Here is a 17643-nt window from a genome sequence, read left to right on the forward strand (position 1 = left end):
CTCAGTACGATCAATGTGACTGGTGGGTCCCTGGGGACTACAGTCATACTAATTAGGAGTGAAACAATAGGCCTGTATTTTTATTCATTAACAACGTACCGTTACTGTATATTTCACCATTGTATTTCACCATTAGTGTTTTGATTATATGAATTCATTTAATTTTACACATAGAATTCTGTTAACTACTTTTTCGAGTATTAAAATATATTACCCATACACACACACACCCATAAACACACACACACACACACAAACACACACACAGCCAACGCTGCTGTTCTAATATATACTATTGACTTCACTACCCACTTTATATTGATAAATACAGTCCATTATTACATTGCATATGACTTCTTCTATTACTTCTAGTACTTGTTATTTTTGACTTGATTATTGATGAATGTACTGCATTGTTGAGGTAGATAGCACATAAGCGTTCCCCTGCACCTTTTATACCTGCCGTAAACTGTGTACGTGACTAGGGCTGTTGCGGTGACCGTATTACCGCCACACCGGCGGTCTTGAGTCAAATTCCACGTGACCATCTAGTCAAAGTAATTAGGCTTCTCCAAGCTCTGATGCTGCTGATGGTCATTAGTAGCCTACCAAACTTGCTAACTGCCTGGTACTCAGCACTCTATTGTACCTCGAATCACTCTGACGTCAATGCAAATGTGATCGAAAATCTAATCACACACTTCATGAGAGCCCATGAGCTCATGTGGACCAACATTTCTATAGGCTATGCAATTCCACACATATATTATTTAGTATATGTAAAGACAAGATTAAATCAAGAATAGTCTGATGGTTGACAATATTAGCCTATCACTTGTGAATTATATATTATCACTATATAATCACTTGTGAATGATGCCAAGTTTAAGGCAAGAAACAATGCCTTTTTTTTGTGACATTTTCTGATCTTAGTCGCACACCTCATGTATCCTAGCCCATAGGCCTATAAATGTTTTGATAAGGTTTGTATCACAACTAAAGTGGCCAAATAACTTCAAAGTTAAGCACATTCACCTGCTTTACCAGTGGTGTAGAGCCTAACTGGCATACATAAGCAGTGCGTGAGTTTCAAGTTTGGGGAAGATAATTTTAACAATAAAAATGCAGCTTTATCACAAAAGCATTACATGCATAATCGCATTTACGGTCACTCTTGATAATGGTGTTTTCCGCTGACGGAACATTATAGGCTACTGCCGCGTGCGCATTGCTGTGCTTACAATGTGAAGAAATAGCCTAATATTTTATCAACATTTTAAGCTAAATGTTCTGATCTGTTGCGTCAGCCGCATTGTGTAAAAAAGCTTTTGGGATGCTAGTGGTTGTATTCATTTGGGATCTATCGCATCCCACAACTGTCCCAGAGTATGTTTGGAATATTTATTTCTCGCACAGAATAGAGTAGGTAAACTTTTGTACAATGGGGGATAGTAGATTGACAAAGGCTAGTGCTTTGCTGTTCATTAGGCCTACTCATCTTATTGGCTGACGAAAAGTAAATATGGACAGTTCTTCCAATATCTTCAATATGCACCTCGGAATTGGATAAGGACGCCCGCAGTTGCGTCCCTGATGTGTCTGTCTTCACTTGTAGCCTGTGAGAAAGACACGATCACGTGTTGGAAAGCCGTGTGAGTGAGATGAGAGGTGCTTCGGAGCAAACAGCACTCAGGGAGAAGGGCTGCAAAAGGCATGGATTTTTTTAGGGTGCATTATGGCCACACAAAGGGGAAATTAGAGGCATTATCAAGTGCTCCTCAAAATGTGAATGAGAGACTGATGTAGTGTGTACAGCCTGCGCAAAAAAAACTAAGCAGAGCTCATGCCCTTCAAGCGACTTTTTTCAAATCATCATTAGTCGCATCATGCAGCCTTACAATGTATTAAAAATCAAAACATATAGCCCAACGTTTGCAGAACAACTAAAGTTACATGAATAACTTTAAATTAAGCACATAGGAGTGCCTATTTCTTCATTAACCGCTCAACACAGAATAGCCAAATGTGCTCACTCCCTCAAATCGTTTGGAGAAAATATCCTTTCTATTTTATTTTGCTTTGTTCAATTGTATTCTTCATACTATAAAATAATGTAAAATAATGCCACGGAATTCTAAGCAAATCTTGTCTGCTAAATGAACTAGTGTAGCCCACAGCCATATGGCATAACCAAATCAGGGCCTAACATAGGGACAACTCAGAGTATGCAATTCTGTTCTTCTGAAATATCATGTTTCTTTAGACCTGTCTAAAATAAATAATGTATTTATTGTGATGGTGTAGGCTATATTACATGGATTTATTAGACTTTTTAAAATGTAGATGTTCCAAAGGTCTGTATCAGTGGCTTGTAGGCTATGTGTAGAAGCCAGGAGATGCTAAATGTGTTTACATTAATCGACACAGCCACAGCCCTAGGTGAGACCATAAACTGCTCGTGTACATAAACATTATGTGACAAATACATTTGACTTGATTTTGATTTGTTGATTTGATACACCCTCCATATGTATTTGGACCATAGATTTAAGATATTAGGGTATTATTTATTTATTCATTTATTTATTTGAGGGTATTTTCATCAATCTGCCCCAAAAAAAAGCACTTTATGTGTTAAAGTAGTCAACAGTTTAGTATTTGGTCCCATATTCCTTGCACGCAATGACTACACCAAGCTTGTGACTACAAATTTGTTGGATGCATTCAAGGTTTGTTTTGGTTGTGTTTTGGATTATGATTTGTCCAATATGAACTGAATGGTGAAAAGTCGTGTGCCATTTTGGAGTAACTTTTATTGTAAGTACGAATAGAAGATGTTTATGAACATTTCTACATCCATGTGGATGCTACCATGATTATGGATAATCATGAATGAATCGTGAATGATGATGAGAGAGAAGGTCACAGAGGCACAAAGATCATACCCCCCCCCCCACAAAATGCTAACCTCCCCTGTTATTGGTAACGGTGAGAGGTTAGCATGTTTTGTTGTAGCCTCTGAATGGCATCTCACTCATTATTATTCATGATTCATTCATTTCTTAATCATGGCATTATCAGGATTACATTTAGAAGTGTTCAGAAACATCTTATCTACTCTCTCAGAAAGAAAACTTGATGGATTCTCCAGTCACCATGCGGACAGGACAGTGGATTCAGGGAAATCGAAAGGGAGAGGGGGTATGTCTCTCCATTGGTATATACCTGATGGTAAAATGCAGATCTTTCTACCTCCCAAGAGGTTGTTATCACGACTGTTGTATATATTCCACCTCAGGAGAACAACAAGCTGGCATTTAATGAACTGCAAAAGGACAATATAGGGACAAGGCGGAATCCTATTATACCGGCTACAAATCTCAACGCATGTGGCAGGGGCTACAGTCCATTACAGATTACAAAGGTAGACCTAGTCGTGACCAATCCAACGATGCCTCTCTACCAGCGAACTCAAAGCATTTTATGCAAGTTTTGACAAAAACAACACCGTGCACGAGGGCACCCGCCGTCCCAGAGAACTGGGTGATCTTGCTCTCCGAGGCCAATGTGAGTAAAGTTTTCAATCTGGCCAAAACTCGCAAGGCTGCGGGGCTGGACGGTATTCCAGGGCGCATTCTCAGAGCATGCGCAGACCAGCAGATTCACAGATGATGCAATCTATTGCACTCCACACTGCCCTTTCCCACCTGGACAAAAATAACACCTATGTGAGAATGCTATTCATTGACTACAGCTCAGTGTTCAACACCATAGTGCCTCCAAGATCGTCACCAAGCTCGGGAAACTGGGACTGAAAACCTCCCTCTGCAACTGGACTCGGGACTTCCTGACGGGCTGACCAGGTGCTGAGAGTAGGCAACACTTCCTCTGCCACGTTGACCCTCAACCCCAAAGGGTGTAAGCTTAGCCCTCTCCTGTACTTCTTGTTTACCCACGACTGTGTGGCCATGCACGACTCCAACTCCATCATCAAGTTTTCAGACAACACAACATTAACAGGCTGCAGTGGAGAGGGTCAAGAGCTTGAAGTTCCTCAGTGTCCACATCACTGAGGACTTAACATGGTCCTCTCACACCAGAACAGTTGTGAAGAAGACATGGAAATGCCTCTTCTACATCAGGAGGCTGAAACAATTTGGCATAGCCCCTCAGATCCTCAGGAACTTTTACAGCTGCACCTGAGAGCATCTTGACTAGTTGTATCGCCGTCTGATATGGCAACTGCACCGCTTGCAACCGGAAGGCCCTACAGAGAGTGGTGCGGACAGCCCAGCATATCACTTGGGGCTAGCTCCAAGCCATTCAGGACGTACAGTGCTTTAGAAAGTATTCATACCCCTTAACTTATTCCACATTTTGTTGTGTTACAGCCTGGATTCAAAATGTATTTAATAATATTTTAAAAATCTCACCCATTTACACACAATACCCCATAATGACAAAGTGAAAACATATTTTTAGACATTTTAGCAAATTGATTGAAAAATAAATATCTCAATTACATAAGTATTCACACCTGAGTCCAAACTTTGTAGAAGCACCTTTGATTACAGCTTTGAGTCATCTTTGGTATGTCTGTATCAGCTTTGCACATCTGGATTTGGGGATTTTCTCCCATTCTTCCTTCCAGATTTTCTCAAGCTCTGTTAAGTTAGATGGGGATTGGCGGTGAACAGCAATCTTTCCACCGATTTTATATGGGATTCAAGTCTGGGCTTCGGCTGGGCCACTCAAGGACTTTCACATTCTTGTTCTGAAGCCATTCCATCGTTGCTTTGGCTGTATGCTTGGGGTGATTGTCCTGTTGGAACGTAAATCTTTACCCCAGTCTAAGGTCGTTTGCACTCTGAAGCAGGTTCTCATCAAGGATTTGTCTGCATTTTGCTTCATTCATTGTTCCTCTATCCTTATCAGTCTCCCAGTCCCTGCCACTGAAAAGCATAAACATAGCATGACGCTGCCACCACCATGCTTTATGGTAGGGATGGTGTTAGACGGATGATGAGCTGTGCCTGGTTTTCTCCAGACATAGCACTTCGCATTCAGGCCAAAGAATAACATTTTTGTCTCATCTGACCACAAAATATTTTGCCTTATGCTCTCAGCGTCTTTCATGTGCCTTTTTGCAAACTCTAGCCCGGCCATCACGCGGCCATTTTCTCAGAAGCGGCATCTGTCTGGCCACTCTCCCATAAAACACAGATTGGTGAAGTGCTGTAGAGACTGTTGTCCTTCTAACAGGTTCTCCCATCTCAGTAAATGAGCTATGTAGTTCTGTCAGAGTGGTCATTGGGTTCTTGGTCACCTCCCTGACCAACACAACAAAATGTGGAATAAGTCAAGGGGTATGAATCCTTTCTGAAGGCACTGTATATATTACTGTATATATTCCTGCTATCAGTCACTTTTCAACCCTGTTTACATGGATATCCTACTACCAGTTAGTGTTGTCATGATACCATAATTTTGACTTTGATACCAGGTTTAGTATCAAGATTCTCGATACCATCACGATATTCAATATCAAAACAAAACCACTGCAAAAAAAAATGTGTTAAGTTATTTCACTGCATGTGATGCAGTGAAATGCAGGTCAGATTAGATGCATATAGATGGTGGCCCCCATGCAATTATCATAATTCCTCTAATGGCAGTTGATCCAGACAGAAACTCAGCTACTGCTTCATTCAATTGTTGGGCGTCTTTTGAGTTCAATATCATTACATTTGATATGTGTGACCCGTTTCAAGAAGCTAGGTGTATGCCGCACGTCACCAGGAGAGGCATTTTAACTTTTTTTTTTTTAATCAAAATGCGTTTTCTGGCAGAAATGCCTTCTGGATCATGTGAACTTTCAAGTGCCTTAATAACAAACTTGTATGGCATCTGTAAATACAAATAAAATGGGTAATTTACAAGCCTAGCTGGTTTAGTCACAGAAAAAGTAAGGAACCTTCCCGCAAGCCATGATTGCCTGAGATAATGGATGTGCTGGACATGATTTTGGATTGTTCTGCCATGCAGAACGCGTCGGTCTATAACATGAGCTGCTCAGTATGTGTAGATAATCCTTGCTACCACAGCTTTTTTGAAAGACAATGTTAGTCATGCTAGCTAGCGAACATTAGCTTGCTGGCTCGCTAGTTAACGTTATGTGTATGATCTGTGTATTAATATACATTTTTGGTATTTCAGAAATCCATTTACATTGTTAGTTAGTTAGCTTTAGCTACCATCAGATTCATACACCAGCATTTCATGCATAGTGGCTAGCTATGACAATCCGTTTGTACTGTAGCTATGGGTTGGGATTATGGTTCATTGTTTAGCTAGCTAGCTACATGTCTAAACAAAATATTCCACTTTGCAAGAGAATGATTACATGACCAATCAAGTTAGCCAGGTGTGTCTGGGGGTGATTACGGCCATCTAATGCATTTCATGAACATGTGTGCAAGTCTAGACTATAGGGCCCCATCCACTTAGCTAGAAGTGCCTGAGGTGTGGTTATAGTATTTATTTTACATGACCCATCAATTAAGACAAGTGTCTGGGTAAGCATCATCTAATAATTATACAATATTTGTATCTGGACACTTTCAAAGTCAGATTAGGATATAGGCCAAGGACTAGATAAAGTGTATTTTTACCTGGAGTTTTTCCCTTATTGTAGGCTACTACTTTCACCACTTTTAATTTTGGAATCTTTAGTTGTTTACAACAATACCTTACTCCCTCTGTTTAGCACATGGCCTCACATGTGAATCCTTAAAGAGATGGGTGGGGCTAAGGCTTAAGAGGGTATCAACTTTCATAGCAGAATTGCTTTCCTATTGTTCCTCAACTGTAGTTTATGATATACCATTTTGTAGCTCTCTACTTTTATCCAATGTAAAAAACACAATTTCTAATTTTGCTACACAAGACCGAATCGAGGCCGTGGGTCACATTTTTTACATCAACATTTTTCAGAGACAGCCATGTATGCATTAATGAATCAATTATACAATCAATTTGACTTTGCATTTACCAATCTAACTACATAAGAACATAATTCTAATAATGTATTTGAATGGTAAATCTCTATTGATGAACTGGGTAATTCGAGATGTAACCTAGGCCTATTCACATGAATGCATATTCAATAGGAGTGTGAGCATTCATTGAGTTATTGAGCTTGTTTTGGCTGATTTCATGGGGTTACAGAAGACAATCTGTTTCCCTTCCATTCGGGACTTATTTTATTGTACTGATTAACCTCATTTGCATAGAAGTAGCTTATTTTATAAAAGTGTGCGCTGTCTCTTCAACCAGTAATGAGGCCAAGAGACCGATTAAGTTAATTAATAAAGTTTTGGTGGCAATCAGCTTTGAAATCGCATATTTTGTGTTATAGCTTGCATATTATCACAAACAAAGTACCAGGGTAGTGAATTTATGATAACTTCAGTTGTAAGCTAGCAAGAACAGTTAGTCTATAAAGCAGTACCGGTATCTTCTTGCCTTGTAAAGTGTTCTAGGCTGTATGGACATTGTTTTGAGAACAGTAATTAACAGTTTCAACATTTCTACATTCCGTGTCGCATTATTCAAGTGTGTTAACTTCTGTGCAGCATGAGTGGGGAGCTAACATGATCCAGCCCAGACTCCCAGTGCAGGATAAGTGGAGCAGGCACAGTGCTTTCACGCTAAAAGGGCGATATCGCCGATAAATGAATCGTCATGGATCAACTCTTTTAGAAGTACCGAAAGTAACAAAAATTCTAGTACCGAACAGTTTTCATGTTCTAATAAGTCTCGGTATACCGTGCAACACTACTACCAGTCACTTTTTAATGTATAAACCCACCTCAACCACTCCAGTACCCCTACACATTGAATATGGTACAGGATATACTGACCTGTATATCCTGGAATTCTCATGTTTCGAACTCACATCGCCGTTCTTGTGTTTTTTTGTGTGTGTTTAAAAAAAAGTATTATCTATATTATTATTATCATCATCACTGCATTGTTGGGAAAGAGATCTCAAGGTAAGAATTTCACTGTACTATTTAACACCTGTTGTATCCTGTGCACGTGGTGAATACAGTTTGAAACTTGAAAACACACACACACGAAGACGGTTCACTCACAGTAAACAAAAGACTTCAGCAGGGGTTCTTAAACTTTTTCAGCTCAAGACCCAAAATGAAAAAATCCCGTGACCCAAATCGTCCTCCATTGACCCAAATGAAAAAAGAAATTGTTTTTGATTATATAGTAGATGCATTCTCATAACTTGCGACCCGCCTCTTACATGCTTAGGGCCCACTTTTGGGTCACGACCCATAGTTTAAGAAACCCTGATCTACAGTACAGAAGAAATTGCAAAAAAAGCTGCGATGCCTTTGGCTATCCGGCTCTAGAGATCACTACTCTACACTTCACTATATAAATAAAGTGAAGCATTTAAGACGAAAGATCAGTGGGGCCTCTGATATCATGACAATTACAATGTGTAGCATAACAGTACAGAGAGTCGATAGAACTCCATAGCTTTGGGGAATAGGCACATGCAGGGGCATGCAATGGGAGTCAACCACTAGCCTGATGTGAGGTTTCACTTCTCACAGATCTATGATCTATGGCTGGCGGGGGGATTTGTCGCTCATTGAAAGGTTCAAAAGATCCTCCGAAGAGCATATGGACACAAAGTAAAGGCTGAACATACTGTGTTTACGCAGGCGGGCATGTATGCACACACACATAGCACACGCACACACATGTGCAAGAGAGCTCACACACGCATGCACACATAGAGATGAGGGGGGGTTATAGGAGATCTCCTACCATCCTGTTCTGTCTTTGTCAGCTCTACTAGTTTCTTCTGTTTCAGTGTGTCCACCACGTCGGCCAGGCTTCCTTTGCGGCGCTCCGGTGTTCTGAAGGCGGATCCGCCTAGCAGCTCGACACAATCCTGGGAACACTCCTCAGGCTTTGGTGGAGATATAGTGTTATTCCGGTAGGAGTTCAAGGAACAGCCCTTGCTACTAGCATTGTCCTATAGGAACAAATGAAACAGGGGTGTTTTGGAATTAGCGGAATGACAATACTAGGACTTTTTCATTTTTCTTTAGTAGCTCATGGCCATTATTTCAACTAATCACTCACCACAAAGTTAAGTGTACCTTACAATGTATTTCTCTAACAACTTTTAACTTTTCATCACCTCTCTATTGATATCCCTAGACTAATGCCTGTGGGTGTTGTTGCTGTGGGTGTTGTTTAAATTGTTGCTTAAATCATGGCAATCATCTTCTTACAGCAGAATTTAGACTCGGGCCAGGTTGCAAATCTCTGTATTGGCAGCCAGAGTGACACCTTCGCACAGAGGGACTGGCATGGCAGTGGGGAAAGGTCAAGTTGAGACCTATGTCCCAAATGGCTTCCTATTCCCTATGTAGTGCACTACCCATAGGGCTCTGGTTAAAAGTAGTGCACTATATAAAGAATGGGGTGCCATTTGGGACAGACGCCATAACTCAGCAGTTTCGCAACAAAGACAGTCCCCTTCGTGCTTGTACCAAGAACACGGTTACGGATATCCACTCCCTCCATCTTGTGATTGACGAATGCAACTCAATACAGAAGAATGACACAGGTCATACATAGACTGTGGGGCAAGGGTGAGAGGTACATTTTACAACTGTCATACATGGAGATAGCTGTCCTTTTCAGGTTAAAAAGAGCTAACTCTGACCCTACATCCAAGAATCCCACAGGACTGACTATGGCCATTTGGGCCGAGTGATTCAGCCATGCTTTTTGTAGGACTATGAATTTTTGAGACATTAAATAAACTTCCATCAGCTAACATATGTGACTCGTTTCAGGAAACTAGGTGTATTTCGTGCGTCACTACTTCACATGGCATAAATCAAAATGCGTTTTTTTTTTCAGAAATGCCTTCTGGAACATGTGAACTTTCATGTGCTTTAATAAGAAATATTTATGCCATCTGTAAATATGAATACAATTGTGAAATTACGAGCCTAGTTGGTTTAGCCACAGAAAAAGAAAGCAAACTTCCCGCTAGCCATGATTGGCTGAGATAATGAGTTCGGACCAGTCTGCCACTCTTCTGTCTATTTGAGCTGGTCAGTATGTGTAGGTAATCCTGTCTAACATGGCTTTTAAAAAAAAATTATCCCATAGTAGAACTGCATAAGTGTTGCTCTCCACTTTCTGGAGGACCGAGTTTTGAAATCAGTGTAATTAGAGTATAATAGCTAAAGAGATGGAGAAAACACCTGTCTCTGGATTACATCTTCAAACTAAGTAAAGCATGGCATCCGTGACAGAGATGGAGAAGTGTCCAGCCATGTATACGTGTAAGATAGTCTAGCTAGCTACATTTTCAGATATTACATGTTTCTAATTTTGTCAGAAAGTCATTTTAATTTCAAGTTAAAGTGTACTGTTGGCTAGCTAGCTAATGTTAGCTGGCTGGCTCACTAGCTAACGTTACATGTCTGTGTAGTAATATTATTTGTATCCCAGAGCCATTTGCATTGCTAGTTATAGCCTAATGTTAACTAGCTAGCTAATATTGAAGCTGGTTGGTTAGCTACCTGCAGATTCATGCAGGGTAGTAATGTTATGAGTTGGGATTATGATTAATTGTTTAGCTAGCTAGCTACATGTCTTAACAAAAGACTTCACTATGCAAGTATCCATTTCAATAGAATGTTCATGATGTCACTGTGACACAACAGCTGTTGATAGACGTATTTGGTCAATTCGCTCGCACATGGCCGGTGTCAGTAAACGGGGGCAAAAAAGCGCAAATTGTTGCCAGCAGCACAGTTGCAGTTAGCAACACTCTGGACAACATAAAAACAGCCTAACCAGCTCTGCTAGGACGAGTAAAAATGGTCAGAGTGAGCTGTTCTCTCATTTGTGTCTGTAATTAGCTAGCCAACGCTAGCCAGTTAGCTTGGGTGCTAGACTGCTGTTAGGACAGAACGCTCGGATCAACCAGTAAAAAGATGGATGGGGATGAAGCTTAAAAGGGTGTGAACGATGCTGAATGGGTGTACTTTTACTCAAAGTAAAAAATACAAATTCAAATTTTGATACATTAGATCCTATGGGCTTTGGTCAAAAGTAGTGCACTATATAGGGAATAAGGTGCCATTTGGGACGCAAACATACTGTTTGGTATTAAATGCACATTGTCCATCAGTAGACACTCTAGCACAGGTGGCCTGACGAGAAGTTTATTCCTGTATGTTTTCTCCTCCTCTTACAGAGCGGGGGGGGGGGGGGGATCTCCAAGAACTTTAGATGGCTTTGACTAACAGCGACATCTTAAGACATCCTTGAAACTGTTCCAAGAGGCATTTGTCTTAAAGAGGAAGATTCCTCTGTAATAGGGCTCAGTGACAGTGTGTCAATCTGACGGAGAGTGTGTGTGTTTGTGTGTGTCTCACTGTCTGAATAGGGCCTATACTCTCCCAGTCCGACTCAGGCTGGCTGTCTCTGTTTGGCTGGTGCTCCTCTGGGAGGGGTTTGCCGTGCAGAGGGGGCGTAACTGGCTGGCCATGGCTTTCTCTGTCCTCATTGGCCCAGCCCACACTGCCCTGACCTATCGCTTCCTCTTCCTCTGTCGCCGGGGGAAACGGAGGTGTTGCTCGCTTGGAAGACATCATTCTATAAGGAAACAGGGAGAGGGAAAACATTTATGAATTTCCTCGATATTCAGGCATATCTACAGTATATCAATCTTGAAACAGATATGCACCTGCTGGGAAAAACCCAAAACAACCCCTAGAATTGAATTCCAGGGTGGATGGTGGGATGATAAAATGCTCTCATACTGGAAGAGAAAGACAGAAAGAAATTGTGAACCACAGGAAGACTTCCAGGATTAAGCTGATGCTGCTGATGGCAGATCGCATGGAGATAAACACCCAAACTCTGATGTGGGTTTTATCAGTGGTGTGACTCCATCGCCTACTGATTCCTAGAAGTCGAGTATTGAGGTCCATCATTAGGAAGACAATCCCGACTACACTGCATATCAAGTCTTTCTAGTGTGTGGTTTTTACACTTGTTTTTTTATAAAACTAGTTGTCCCTGCCAAAACTAGCATCTGGATTTAAAAGCACTGCTGTGCAGAGGGGTTTCTCTGTCTTCTTCTCCAGTGCCCCCCCCCCCCCCCACCCCCCACCACCACCACACACATCCACCCACCCACCCACAGCGAACACCCATACCCATTTGAGATAGGAGAATCTATTACACAGCCCCGCTGGCACATGTGGTTCCTTGGACGTTGTGGGAATGTACGTTTTTGGTTTCACATTGGTTGTGGGAACAAAGTCATATGTTTCCTGACCGGTAAAACGGTATGTTTTTTAAACGTTCTGAGACAGGAGTGAAAATATAGCTGTTCTGGGAACGTTTATTTTTTGGTTGCATGGAGGTTCTGAGAATGTTTTACTCTGGTTCCTTAAAGGTTTTTCTGGGACATTTTATTAATACTCTGAGAATGGAATTTATAGATTATTTTGAGGTTTTTGAATAACTTTGTTAAAGGTGCAATAAACAGAAATCGCTCTGCCAAAAACAAGCAAAGCATAATGTAAAGAATCACTGTACCATCTAAACCGCTGTGAAATATATTTTCAATAACCCAAAATAGTGTATTTTCAGTTGTTTGAAGCTGGTGTATAAAACCGAAAGTAAAAGACGCAAAAACAAAACTTAAGAACGGGAAGCATAGAAATAGCGTGCTTAGAAAAGATCTATCGCTTATTAAACTTGCTTTCAATGAGAATGACATTCTCATTAGTCGCCCAAAAAGATACAAACTTTCACTGAATGTTTCAATAAGACTGTTTATTTGAGATTAAGCACAGATAGGAAAATGGAAATTAATTTCCTTAGGCATTAATCATGCAAACACATTTATTTTTTATTGTGAAAGGCATTAGGGATATTCAAAACTATAATTGTCTGTTGTGTATCAATGGAATTAGTCCACTGTGCCACCAGGTTGGAGCTAGCATGCAATGTTATTGTTTTTTACGCATAAAGCTGTCAATTTTTGTCTATTCAAAAATAACTCATTTTATAAGGAAACAAGCACTCATTAAGATCAGGTGTGGCCAATTAGTGGGCGTGGCCAACACACCTGAAGACACTTACCAAGATAGAGGATAGAGAGAGCTTGGTTGATGCTGAAAATGGAATGTATATGTTTTTAAATAATATTCTTTGAACGTTCTCCGATTGTCACCAAAGTTTTCTTGTGTTTTTTTATGGAATGTTTTCTTAACGCTCTCTGAACAATTTGACAACATGACTTTAAATAGAACCATGAGGAAACCTGTAAGAACCTTAACGCTGAAGTACCGGAATTCACACAGTAGAACATTGTTTCTTACAGTTCTCTGAACTATTTGAGAATATTCCCAATGTCAAACCAGTTGGAGAACATTCCTAGAACATTACCAAACTTGAAATTAAATGTAATGTAACCATGTTTGAACTTTTAGGAAATGTTCTGTTAAAGTAATGAAATATCAAGAAAATACAGTGGGTGTCACGCCCTGGCCATAGAGAGGGTTTTATTCTCTATTTTGGTTAGGTCAGGGTGTGACTAGGGTGGGCATTCTATGTCCTTTTTTCTATGTTTTGTATTTCTTTGTTTTGGCCTGGTATGGCTCTCAATCAGGGACAGCTGTACATCGTTGTCGCTGATTGGGAGCCATACTTAGGTAGCCTGTTTTCCTTTGGGTTTTGTGGGTGGTTAATTTCTGTTTTGTATTACTTACCTGACAGAACTATTTGGCTGTTGGTTTCTGTTTCTTTGTTTCAGTGTTCAGATCAAATAAATACATGATGAGCACTAACCACGCTGCGCCTTGGTCTACTCCCTTCGACGGCTGTTACAGTGGGCTTGATTCAAGTGGCCTTCTGTGTAAGCCTGTATTTCCTATCGCAAAGCCTCATGCCACCACCTGACCGTGCCACGTCAGTAAATCATTTGCTGCAATTACTTTACACACAAACCCCTTCAACACTATTGTTAAGTGTTGATTGCCAATACAAAAGCTGCATGCCAATTCTCCACTCTTCTCCCAAAGTGTACATTTGCACACTTACTGTCATGGATTTAACAATGGCGTAACGCTTACACCGATCACATGATATCCAATCCATGACAGAGAGTGTGTAAGCGCACACTTGGGGAGAAGGGTGGAGAATTGAACCTCAAGCCAAACGGGATTATAAAGTGGGAACATGAGAGTTGTGTTTCACGCCAAAGACAATCAAGCCCAAAGATTCTATGAAGTAGAACAGTATTAGCACTCCATAAATCACGCAGGACGGTTTATCTTTGAAGTATTCTGTCTCTTGGGCCCTCTGACATGTAAACCCAACCCTTACTCAAATATATACGATGGGAGGGAGAGAGAGAGAGAGAGAGAGAGAGAGAGAGAGAGAGAGAGAGAGAGAGTCAGAGAAAGAAGGGAAGAGGAAAGTTGAGAAAAAAAGTGAACAAATGGGAAGGAAAGGGTAGCAGGTGTCTCACAGTAGCAGGTGTCTAGAAGCATATACACTGGAAAGGTGGAGGTTCTGTAACTGTCAACTGGAGAAAATGAAAATGATACATCATATGTGCTGAAAAGAAACTTGGAGAGAGGGGGCAGGGTCAGCACTAGCATTGTGTGTGTTTGTGTGAGTATCTGTATGCTTGCATATGTGTGTGCGTTCAAAGGGGTGTGAAATGGCTGTGTGATTGTGAGCAAAGCCAAACTTGGACAGGAGAGGCCCCTTGCATAATGTTACACGGCCGTCCTTGCAAAGATGACATCTGACGCCAGCCCTGACCATGACACTGACGATAGCATCGGTTAATTACACCACCAAATCCACCTACTGTGTTCCTCTGTATTGCTATCATGCTCACTCCCTACAGGCAGTATCACAACCGGCCGTGATTGGGAGTCCCATAGGGCGGCGCACAATTGGCCCAGCGTCGTCTGGGTTTGGCCGGTGTAGGTGCGTCATTGTAAATAAGAATTTGTTCTTAACTGACTTGCCAAGTTAAAGAAAGGCTACATTGAAATTTAAAAAGGGAAAATTCACACTTTTTCAACATTAAATGCATAATCTCCAGCACCACCGCAATGTGGTGTGAAAATGTGAAAATGTCGGGTTCTATGTTCTGTAGTTAAAAAGATAGAAAAAGATAAGTGTTTCTGATGACATCATCTGGAGACACTTATGACATCATCTGATGTGCATCATGTGATAAAACAAAAATATGAGCAGGCAAAGGTTAGTAAGCATATGGAATATGCACTGAACCCAGGCCCATAGGCTAGCATAAAAACTGTACACAATCAACAACAAACCCAGTAGGATGCGCCATTTCCCAATGCCATTCAATACAATATCACAATGCTTCATGTAAGGAACCAGTCAGAGTTAGCAAAATGAACTTTCACGCCCCCTGCATAACAGAATAGAGATGGCAGACAGACAGACAGCCAGACATACTATAAAAGTTCACATATAGACCCATATATCCCCTGACTCCAGATAACAATCCGAATTTACTACAACGCTTCAGCGGCTAACACACCAAGCTAACACGCTTATCGATTGGGGGGGGTTGAGGAAAAAGGAGAGAAGAAAGAAGGTGGCCTATATTTAGCTGACAATATTGCCACCTGCTGTGTTTATGGGAGCTTAAGAGTTAGCTAGCTTCTTGGAACTGAGATTTCATATGGCCTGGAATGCCTGGACCTCATAAATTCGCTGCCACTGATAGTATCATCACGCAACAGACCCTGAGCTGTTTGTTAGTGTTAACGAGACCAACAGACCGTGTGTAGTTAGTTAGCATTAGCCAGACCCAATCATAGAAAATAGCAATCTCCATTGGCAATAGCAGGCCAAGTAAAATTGAGTGAGGCAACGGTTTGGTTTATGTTAGATAAAGCGGACAAAAAACCCTATGATAACAAGAATGCATTGCTGCTTAGTCCTCGAACAGACAGTATGGTCATCTAACAACAACAATTTTTCATCACTTTCGTTCAAATTATCTCAGGCTTACATTGAGGGCCATCAATGAAGAGCCCAACCGTTGCAGATACATTAGATATACAAAAGTATGTGGACACCCCTTCAAATTATTGGATTTGGCTATTTCAGCCACACCCGTAGCTGACAGGCGTATAAAATCGAGCTCACGGCCATGCAATCTCCATAGACAAACATTAGTAGTAGAATGGCCTTACTGAAGAGCTCAGTGACTTTCAACGTGGCAACGTCATAGGATGCCACATTTCCAACAGGTCAGTTCGTACATTTTTCGCCGTGCTAGACCTGCCCCGGTCAACTGTAAGTAGTGTTATTGTGAAGTGGAAACGTCTAGGAGCAACAACGGCTCAGACGCAAAGTGGTAGGACAAAAGTGAAGTGATGGACAAATCTGGGTTTGTCAAATGCCAGGAGAACGCTACCTGCCCCAATGCATAGTGCCAACTGTAAAGCTTGGTGAAGGAGGACTAGGCCCCTTAGTTCCAGTGAAGGGAAACCTTTTTTTCTTCTTTTTTTTAGCCCCTTTTTTCTCCCCAATTTCGTGGTATCCAATTGTTAGTAGTTAGTGTCTCATCGCTACAACTCCCGTACGGACGCGGGAAAGGCGAAGGTCGAGAGCCATCCGTCCTCCGAAACACAACCCAACCAAGCAGCACTGCTTCTTAACACAGCGCGCGTCCAACCTGGAAACCAGCCGCAACAATGTGTCGGAGGAAACACCGTACACCTGGCGACCTGGTCAGCGTGCACTGCGCCCGGCCCGCCACAGGAGTCGCTAGTGCGCGATGGAAATGGATTTCTCTGGGAAGGGGGTGGTGCTGGAGGAAATGTACTTTAGCACTGTGCCCATTATGGGGTGACTCTCTGGGTAGCTGCATGGCGGCTTTCAAGTAACACTACAGATACGCTGCATTGTGGCATTTTATTAGATGCAACTGGGAGTACTTTCATGACACATTGAAGGAACTTGTGAAGCAAGCGGATATTGTGTATGGCGGATACGTCAGTTGCTCGACTGTTGTGCATTTGGTGATAGGTCAATGAAACACTTAAAAACCACAGGAGTTGCATTCATCATTCTATAGATCAATGGAAAGTTGGTGTATAGTCAACAGTGTGTTTCAATGGGACCTCTATGTATTTACCTTATTGGTAAAGGAGTTCCGACCTATCGCAAGGACCGATTCATCTGGCCCCTAGTGAATGGAGGGCCTGGTCGACAGTGTGTTGAAAGCTGACAGCTTGCAGGATGGGTGGCAGGGGAAAGTGAATGGCTACTGAATCAATACTTGGTAGCAAAGTCCACATTCTATGTAGAGTGCTGTATGTGTATTGTAATAAACCCGGGGCTGTATCAATCATCTCAGAGTAGGACTGCTGATCTAGGATCAGGTTCCGCCCATCCACATTATCTTATTAATTGTGATCTAAAAGACGAAACTGCTCCGGCCCTCAGGGATGCCACCCGAGACGGTGTATCCCGTTGTTCAGCATTTCAAAACACATTTTCTATGAGTAT

General features: G+C 41.5%; 1 protein-coding gene across 2 annotated transcripts in view; it reads right to left on the minus strand.

The window, feature by feature from the left end:
- LOC115197061 (transcription factor SOX-6-like) overlaps positions 1 to 17643 on the minus strand; it is a 141341-nt gene that overhangs the window by 67229 nt on the left and 56469 nt on the right. For both annotated transcript variants that reach the window (XM_029758231.1, XM_029758230.1), the window contains exons 3-4: positions 11496 to 11715; positions 8854 to 9064 (exon numbers count right to left, since the gene is read on the minus strand). In XM_029758231.1, the coding sequence (XP_029614091.1) occupies positions 8854 to 9064; positions 11496 to 11714 (430 nt within the window). In that variant the 5' untranslated portion in view covers position 11715. The remainder of the gene's footprint in view (positions 1 to 8853; positions 9065 to 11495; positions 11716 to 17643) is intronic.

Source organism: Salmo trutta, chromosome 7, assembly GCF_901001165.1.
Source record: "Salmo trutta chromosome 7, fSalTru1.1, whole genome shotgun sequence".
NCBI lineage: Eukaryota > Metazoa > Chordata > Actinopteri > Salmoniformes > Salmonidae > Salmo > Salmo trutta.